Source organism: Gymnoscopelus microlampas (assembly GCF_963454915.1).
Source record: "Gymnoscopelus microlampas genome assembly, chromosome: 7".
NCBI classification, from domain to species: domain Eukaryota; kingdom Metazoa; phylum Chordata; class Actinopteri; order Myctophiformes; family Myctophidae; genus Gymnoscopelus; species Gymnoscopelus microlampas.
Genome location: NC_139944.1, coordinates 51,384,386 through 51,394,034, shown reverse-complemented (window position 1 = coordinate 51,394,034; position 9,649 = coordinate 51,384,386). Strand labels below are relative to the sequence as shown.

General features: G+C 41.6%; 1 protein-coding gene across 1 annotated transcript; it reads right to left on the bottom strand.

Moving 5' to 3' along the window:
- LOC311048169 (acidic mammalian chitinase-like) lies at positions 1-4,812 on the bottom strand (the record flags this gene model as incomplete). Its single annotated transcript, XM_084061253.1, has 9 exons — positions 4,737-4,812; positions 4,323-4,379; positions 3,598-3,763; positions 2,750-2,868; positions 2,249-2,372; positions 1,932-2,117; positions 1,021-1,140; positions 767-908; positions 1-248 (listed from the first exon to the last, which is right to left on the bottom strand). Exons 3-9 carry the CDS (start codon positions 3,751-3,753, stop codon positions 1-3), a joined length of 1,095 nt encoding a protein of 364 aa, XP_083917379.1. The 5' UTR covers positions 3,754-3,763; positions 4,323-4,379; positions 4,737-4,812.
- Positions 4,813-9,649: the final 4,837 nt, after the last annotated feature.

The following is a 9,649-nucleotide window of genomic DNA, read 5'->3' as shown; positions in this document are numbered from 1 at the left end:
CTAAGCCCAGTTGCAGCAGCTGCAGCTCTTGTCGAACACGAGGCCAGCAGAACAGCTCTCCTGGTAGGTGCGTCCCTGGGCGCAGTTGTAGTAGTGGTTCTTGTTGGTGGGGTCTGGGTAGAGTCCGTCGGTATGGCCGGCGCACCATCCAGTTCCTCCGGTGCTGCTTCCGCCGCCACCGCTGCTTCCGCCACCGCCGCCGCTAGGCTGGGGCTTTGGGGGCACGGGAGCTGGGGGAGATTTGCAGCCTGCACGAGAGAGAGACAGAGGAAGAAGATGGATAATGTGTCAAGAGATGGAACTCTGATTCTGTGTGGAAAAATATTAAAGTATGAGTGTGCTTTTGTCAGAGTCAGTGGTTCTCAACCTGTGGGTTGGGGCCCCCAGGAGGGTCCCTACATGATTTGGGGGGTCCCCAGATGACAGTTAAGTGACAATAAAATTGTTCATACCCCCAACCCTCCCCAAAAAAAGACCATTACTGCATCAAAAGTAATAAATAAATACTGGTCAAATATTCGCCAAATCGTCAAATAATATACGTTCTCACGCTATTTATCTGTGGAACCGAGTCAAAATATAATGTATATAAGTACTTATCAGGGTGGGGGGTCCCCAGTTCAAATGTTATTATTTTGGCGGGTCGCCAGTTCAAATATTATTATTTTGGGGGGTCCCCAGTTCAAATAATTTGGGGGTCATGTCCTGAAAAGGTTGAGAACCACTGTTGTAAGTGAGCGAGTGCAATGGGAGAGTGCATGTTTACCAGCAACGCCGGTTCCCAGGCCAGTCTTGATGGTGTTGATCAGGGGGTAGGGTCCCTGGCCACAGAAGGTGCCGCTGAAGTCATCCAGGTCCAGACTCCAGACCATGGCTCCACCGAAACCGCTCTTCTTCAGCCAGTCAATCTGTAGACGGACAGGAGAGTGGTTTAAAAAAAAGGTAGGCCTACCACAGGAAATATAGTAGGAGACCTGTGGCATCAAATCTGAACAATAATGTTGAATACTAATTTTGCACCTTGATGTTGAAGCTCTTGATGTTGTCGTATCCAACCCAGGTCTGGGTGTTGAAGGCATAAGGCACCATCTGTGGGGCGTCCCAGGCCTGAGTGGCTCCGGTCTTCAGGAAGGTGCAGATCTGAATGAAGGTAGAGATTTATATAGGTTCAAGGTTCAAGGTGCTTTATCTTCACATGCATGTACAATAAGAGGTGAGTATATTCTCTGGCAGCGGCATCAGACGCACACGCCACGCCTGGTGCCGCTGAATGCCTGAGAATGCACTCGCTGTCCCTCGAAATTCTTGTACTCTGAGCATCCGCAACAATGTGGAAGAAAAATTAAATGAAGTCAAATTGCCATAAGCAATAGCAAAGGGTATATGATACAAAATATCTAATACAAATGCAGTGCTTGGAGCTGGTCTCCCTATTCTCTCTCCCTATACTCCCTATTGGTACCAGGGGTCCCCAGCAAAATTAGTTAATATTGCATCAAAATTATTATCCATTCAATTATTTGGCCATTCCAAAATAGCAGATCTACAAGCTCATAGCGTGTCACTTCGTGCCGCACTATGAGCTTGTAGATCTGCTATTTTTGATAAATCTAGAAGATTTGTGCAAATCTTTGAGTATTTAACATTTTTAACACAAATCTTCTCTTCTGGGGGGTCCCTGGCACAAACTCTTTTCAGATGGGGGTCTGCGGGCCAAACACATTCATTTGGGGGTCTGTGACTTGAAAAGTCTGAGAAGTCTGAGAATCACTGGTTTAGATCCTGTGGTTCAGTAGGACTTCTAGTGGTTGACAAGAGGTATAGCATGAAGCTTGTTGTGCGCGCGCACACACTCTGACTCTCTCTCTCTCTCTCTCTCTCTCTCTCTCTCTCTCTCTCTCTCTCTCTCTCTCTCTCTCTCTCTCTCATACCTCATAGTAGGCCCAGAATCCAGCCTGACGGGTGAAGGGACCGGCAGGTCCGGCTCCACTGTTTGGAGCGCCGACGGCGGTGTTGGAAGAAGAAGCCAGACGGAAGGTGTGGCCGTAGGTGGGGAATCCAACCAGCAGCTTCTCAACTGGGGCGCCGTTGCTCTTCCAGTAGTTCATAGCGTAATCCTATATATGGACACAAGGTTATAACATAACTGGTATCAACAGCTATTCTTTACAGTACAGGACCTTCATCCGTTATACTGCAGTAAACACAGTGTACACACATGTATAGAGATGAATCTCCTAATACTCACCATGTTGAAGTAGATCAAGCTACCCTGGTCAGATGGGCCCCTGTACAGGGGGCTGTTCTCTCCGACGATGTGCTCCCAGGAGCCGTGGAAGTCGTAGGTCATCACGTGGAAGTAGTCCAGGATACTGGTGGAAAAAGGACATTGGGGAGTCAGTGTTGGCCCCAGACAGTGTGTATTGTAAGCATTGCTAACATGGCAAAATCGCGGTAAAATCCGCTATTTCTACCCGATCGTTTTGAAAGTGGTGTTTTCTCTACTCAAGAGTTTTAACTTGACTTCAGTTCTATAAGCTGTAGTTTCAAAACTATTCACTCAATCTTATTAACCAATATATCATTATTTCTTCGATGATTCCCTGCTTTCATATGACATGACAAAATGAAAATGAAAAAATGCTAGATGACTGTCTCCCAGTCAAATTTGGTCACATATGTTTGTACATCAATCCATCAGTGTGTGTGCTTGGTGCTTAATGTGTGTTTGTGCGTTATCTCTACTGACGCTCCGATCTCGGAAATCTGGTATCCGGAGTCGATGGTTCCCTTTCCAGCGGAGACGGCAGCGGTGAGCATCAGACGAGGCTGGCTACCACCCTCAGCCTTGAAGGCAGCCATCAGCTCCTGCAGAGAGACACGGGAGGAGGAGGAGGTGATGGAGAAAGACAGTCAGTATAATATCAAAGACACTGCAGAGATGCCTTTATTAAACTGAGACACAGTCCCAGTAAGTGATTCTGTCCTACTGTATATCCCTGAGAGAATCATTACATATTTCATATTAACATACACAATGAGCTTAAAGGACTAGGTCGCCCAAAAAATTAGTTATTTTCTATCAATTACACACCCCATTTTTTTTGTTTTTGTCGCATTCCTAAACTAATAATTTAATACTGAGGAATTTATATGGCTGGCTATATCTAACCTTTATATTTTACCATCACTTATAATACTTCTACAATCCAGTATGATATTTGACAGCTTGTAAGAGCCTAAATGTCTCCACTAGGCCTAATGGCCATTGGTTTGGTACAGCCTATCTTGTTATGGTTCAGCTTGTCCTTCAGGCAGCTACAGTATAACTATGATCTCTGACCTGCGCTCGAGGCAGAACTACTGTACCACTGACATGAGTGTTAATGTACTTCTGACCATGATATCATGTAACATAAAGCATAACCACCTCCACCTAGAATATTATCTCGACTCCTGTGTGCCTCATCGATTGCTGATTGATCCAGAATTCCACGACAATACCAATAGTCCAATACACACAGAGGATTAAGGCTCTGGAGAGACATAACTACATGAATGTGAGTTATAGGCTGTAACACATGACAGAAAGCTGACCTGACACAAGACGGTGTAGCGAGCCTTGTCCTCAGCTGGGGAGCCACGAGAGCCTGGGTACTCCCAGTCCAGATCCAGACCATCGAACCCGTACTGACGCAGGAACTTGATCACACTCTGGATGAAGGTCTGACGGCTAGAAGGACTGGACACCATGGCTGTGAACCTGAAGAGAGAGAGATTAGAGAAGGGTCATGCAAGTGTTTTTTTACCAAGGGGCTAGCATCCCGCATGTAAATTGAGGCTATATAGGAAGTGTGACAGTTCATATGAATGGCCTGTAGTCACGTTGTTTCACCCCTGCTGGTTGCAGAAACAATTAGACTCTATTCAAGCGGATGGGTTTTTGGGTGAACTTTGCACTTACCTTAATAAACATTGTCATAAATACTATATGCATCCAGTCACTACAGTTTGAAGTCTTCTTTCAATCACCATGATATGCGTTTTGGTAAATGATGGTCCCATTTATTTTAAAATGAATGATAAAGTAGGGTATGTTTCTAGGGTTTCTACTGGCTCTACCGAGTGAAGACCCGCCCTCACTGTGGTTTCAGCCAATAGCATTCATTCCCGTTTGCATTTCGGACCGGATATCAACCGGATATAGAAAGATGGCGGATTTGAAATCGCTGCAAAATAGGCTTCATTTATGGTCTGTAGAAAATAGTGGCGTGACGCTGTCCATATTTTTTTGCGGTCTATGGTTCTTGTTTAATACTCACTTGGCGGTGCCAAAGTTCCATCCACCGATGGCCAGCAGGGTCTTCAGTTCGCTGTTCCTGAAAAACAAAACATAAAAAAATGTTATTTCAGTTGGTATGGACGATATGCATTGGTGCATGTTGATGTGTGAAATGTTTAATTTATATAATAGATATAATATAATTTATAATAGATTATGCACGGTAAAAGTGTGTTAAAATGTCAGTTTTTTTCTCTATTCACTTTAATGGTTAAATGAACATTCAAGTGCGTATTGTGCGTATGTATCTGTTTGTTTTTGGAAAAATAATTGTTTGAATCGTAACTGTATGACTTAATCCTGTGCTGAAACAAGAGTTAACTGTTCACTGTGCGTGTGCGTGCGTGCGTGTGAGTGTGCGTGCATGTGTGTGTGTGTGCGCGTGTCTGCTCACTGTTGCTTGAGAGCCTGGAACTCTCCGTAGAGCTTCACATCATCCCACTCGTAGGTCTTGATCTCGTTTCCGCTCATTCCAGCGAAGGCGTAGATGAGGTGGTCACAGAGACATGGGTCCACGTTGGTGGGGAAGTACTTCCCGGCACCGGGACGGTACTGTCCCCAGTTGGTGAAATAACATGAGAGGATGTAGGAGGATCCTATAAAGGTACGAGAGACAACATTATAGGGATTGTTGTTGTTGATGTTGTTGTTCACAACAACTGGACAAAGAGCAGTGGTTTAAAATTAACTAAGTACATTAACTTAAGTCATTGGTTCTCAAAGTGGGGTCCGGGGACCCCCAGGGGTACTTGAGGGGGTCCCAGGGGGTACCCAGCAAAATGTGTTAATATAGCATCAGAATAATTATGACCTTTTATACTTTGGCTATTCAAAAATAGCAGATATACAAGCTCATAGCGCGGCACCGAGTGCCGCACTATGAGCTTGTAGATCTGCTATTTTTGAAAAATCGGGAAAATCTGTGCAAACCTTTTAATATATATATATATTTTTTTTTAAGCGAACATTTGCTCAAATCTTTGCTTCTCCCTGGAACAAAATATTTGAGATGGGGGTCCGCAGCCAGATTCATATCATTTTGGGGGTCCTTGACATGAAAAAGTTTGAGAACCACTGACTTAAGTACTACTGTACTTAAGTAGTAGTAGCCAGAGGCAGATATTATACTTTTACTCCACTACAATGATTTGAAAACTTTAGTTACAAGTTACTTTGTAGATTTAGATTATTACTACAAAACACACATTGCCCACTTCAGCTCTATACTTTTCGGCCATTTGAAAATAGCCGATCTACAAGCTGCTACAAGCTGCCATTTTCAAAAGATTTTTATACATTTGAAAACTTGTGAAATGGGACATTCTTCATAATGTATGAGTATTTTTTTACTTTTGTACTTTAAGTAGATCTTGATACCAATACTTTTACTTAAGTAAAACATGTGAGTACTTTTTTCACTACTACTCACAAAGAGCGCATCTTACCTAGCTGCACGTGCAGCAGGAGAGCCAGTCCTATACAGACAAGAAAGAGAGAGAGAGAGAGAGAGACAGAGAGAGAGAGAGAGAGAGAGAGAGAAAGAGAGGGGAAAAGGAGTGGTGGTTGGATCAGTAAGGAAAAGCACTCAGACTTATGCTCCAGCTAAAATATATGACACATAATATATTGTATATATCGTTGCTGTCGAGCAGAAACCTCTTATTTCCATTTTTTTCTTTTTCTTTTTTCGTAAATTATCGCCCTATTTGATCACACTACACAGCATCACACAAAAGTATCAAAAGTTTCGCGCCGCGTTTCGAGCTTGTAGATCTGGTACTTTTGCCATTTTTTAATTTGAATCCTGAAAAGTAAGAGTTTTGGACATTATGAGGTTTCCACCCGACAGAGACGATATCCTACTTATTATAAGTATAATAAGTTATCCTAACTTATTATAATCATGAGTTATATGAATCATAATAATGTTAAACAACTATTTTGAACAGAAAAGTAGATCCATTTCAAAGTAAATCTAAAGATACAGTTAATTTCCTTTGCAAATAAAACGGGGGGAAAAATAAATCCCGACGACAATTTCTCAGCTTACCAACGCAGATGAGAAGCTTGCCCATGGTGCCTCTGTACAACTAACAGAAGGCCAGAAACCTCTTATATACCTTCTACTCCTCTCCATATCTGTAAAACATGTTTGATCTGGCTTCATTATTCTGCTAAATCAGCAGTCACCGCGTTCATTTGTTTGGTCAGGAGTCGCCCTTTATGTTTTCCACATGGCTTTGCTAATTGTGCTGATAACTTTCAAGTGTTATTCAACAATTGCTGACAATTAGAAGTCAAATAAAGGTTATAAAGGTTTTTTTTTTTACACTCCACATGTATGGCACCTTTGCAAGGCTTCATAGCATGTAAACATTTCTATTTACACATTATGTCCATATTGTGGGACTCGTTGCATTGTGCTCTATCTCTTTTTGTATCATTGTTATTATTCACTCCTCGTCTCATCTTTTGATGGGAAATCTTTTTTTTTTTCTTTAAAGGAGATACACCATGCATTTCTTTTTTTTTGGGGGGGGGGGGGGGGGGGTATTTTTTGGGCTCCCCAGTGTCTCTTGTACCCCAATTTTTTTATTTTTTTTTAACATTCAGTCATTCATTCTCATTTCAGAGATTTTCAGAATGGGCGTGTCTGAACAGGCCATCTCAGAATGGCAATGTTTGCTTACATCACGAACCATTCTGCCCATGTATTTTGACAGACAGAATTGCTCAGTAGCACCCCTCTGCCCAACAGGACGTTTTGGTATTTCAGCTGAAAGTGCTTTATAAGCCAGAGAGAAGTTAGTTGGAATGAGTATATCTAAGGCTTGATTTAGGCTCAAACCTTCTGAAAATGGTTTGAGGGACATACACCATATGATATTAAATATCAAATATATTTTTTAAATTCATGGTGTGACTCCTTTAAGAATATCATTGTTACTATGCATTATACTGCTTTACGGGATAATACGCAACCAGAGAGAGAGAGAGAGAGAGAGAGAGAGAGAGAGAGAGAGAGAGAGAGAAAGAGAAAGAGAAAGAGAAAGAGAAAGAGAGAGAGAGTAGGAAAATATGTTACATTGTTCATGAGCCGGCCTCAAACCAACATGACAAGATCACTGAATATAGAGTGAGGAAAACAGCCGATGCAAAGCTCACTCCGCGTCTTATCTCAGTGGTGGAAAAAGTACTCACATCTTTTACTTAACTAAAAGTATCAATACTGCAATGTTAGAAATACTCCGTTACAAGTAAAAGGTCCAGAATTAAAAATGTATTTCAGTAAACGTATTGGTATCAAAATGTACTTAAAGCTGTCGGGCACAGACCATCCATGTCCAAAATATAAACCTTTCAGGAAAAGAACATGTTTCTTACAACACAATACTGCCTCATCAAAGTTGGTATGGTGACTTTATACATTGTCAGATACTTGAATGCGTCCTTATAATATCATCACTTTACCCAAAAATCTGGGGTCGAGCAGGAAAGTTATGTAATTCATTTTTAAATAATATAGTATTTCAGTGTGAGTTTTGAGTGTTGGTGTAGCGGTCTAATGGTCTGATTTTATGAGTGGCAGTGGCTCCGGGGTAGAGCGGCAGGAAGGCAACTGTGAGGTTCCCTGTTCGATCCCCGTCTCCCCCAGAGTTAGTGTCAAAGTGTCCTTGAGCAAGACACTGGCCCTCATTTATCAACGCAGCTTATAAACCGGCGTATATTTTTCCATATATTCGGCCGTACGCCAACGTCGAAGTCACATTTATCAACGAATACTTTGGAATTTTCAAGGCTAAAATACTAAATATCAACTCAAAAGCATTAGAAGACACCTGCTGAGGGCCCAACGATGCCTTGGTGCAATGGTGTGGTGTGCTTGATCGGTTGCCTCTGCTACAGACAGGTCGCAGGTTTAAGTCCAATTCCATCAAGGTACCGAAGTGGGCGGTTATGTTGAACTCTCTGTCCAGCTGACTTTTTATAGAAATACATTATTATATTTTGTGCCACGACCCCATAAGTGAAAAATGATTCCAGATTTATTCGACAAGCTGCTTGATAACTTGTCTTCTAACATCAAAGACAAGTGTCCCAATGGGGTTTTGAACCTATAGGTTTGAAGTTTCACTGGCAGTTGCACTAACTAGTTGGCTAAAAAGCAGCACTAGGGAGCAGACATGCAGCTATTGGTCATTTATGCCAAGCTCATGGAAGCAATGTCATTGGTCATCCAGGTGTCAATCAACTCTAGTCAACATAGCAGGTTCTGACAGGGGATGGGACTAAAAAAAAGCAGGAAGAAAGACAGTCTGAGATAGAGAGAGAGAAACAGGTGAAAACAGAGATGTTTATACATTCAATAATCTGGTAGATTAAGTGCTAGGGATTAATATCAGTGATCAGCATGTTTATGTGTTTGGACCTGGATTTTCACTCAGTATTTCTACCATAACCAGCTGACATTAATAACTACAAGATGGACTTGTTGCTGGTCAACAAACACACTAGCCTGGAGGAGAAGATCAGTGTCTGAGACATTTCAACACGTTTCTGAGTGAGTATGGACGCTATCTGAGAACTGTAATGACATTTAGTTAAAGTATAGGACCTTTAAAGCCCTAGAAGGCTGTGACAGACAGACATGTGGGGTACTGGGTTCTCCAGCACACAGACAGACAGACAGACAGACAGACAGACAGACAGTAAAAGTACGGAAGTATTGGTATCAAAATGTACAATACAGTACCAAAAGTAAAAGTACTAAAATGTTTGAAAATAGCAGATCTACAAGCTCAGGACGCGTTGTGAGCTTGTAGATCTGCTATTTTCAAGTAGCCTAGGTTTAAAATGGGCTAAAGTGGTTAATGTATGTTTTATAATGTAATCATTTATATATGCAAAGTAACTAGCAACTAGAGTTTTCAAATAATTGTAGTGGAGTAAAAGTACAATATTTGTCTCTGAGATGTAGTGGAGTAGAAGTAAAAGTATAGACAATTGGAAATACTCCAGTAAAAGTACCTCAAAATTGTAAGTAAGTACAGTACTTGAGTAAATGTACTTAGTTACTTTACACCTCTGACTGTGAGTACAGACAATATGATGATTTCAAATAAACTCCAACAAGCCTTCAGGACAAAAACAAATGTGGTTTGTGAAGCACAATAGGAAAATGAAATGAGCAAGAGCTAAAACAAACTGTATCGAATAAACAAGATCCAATAAAACAATAAAACAAGCGTTTGTACAACTACAGTAGTTAACAACATGTAGGCAAGGCTAAGAGGAAGGGTAGTGTTT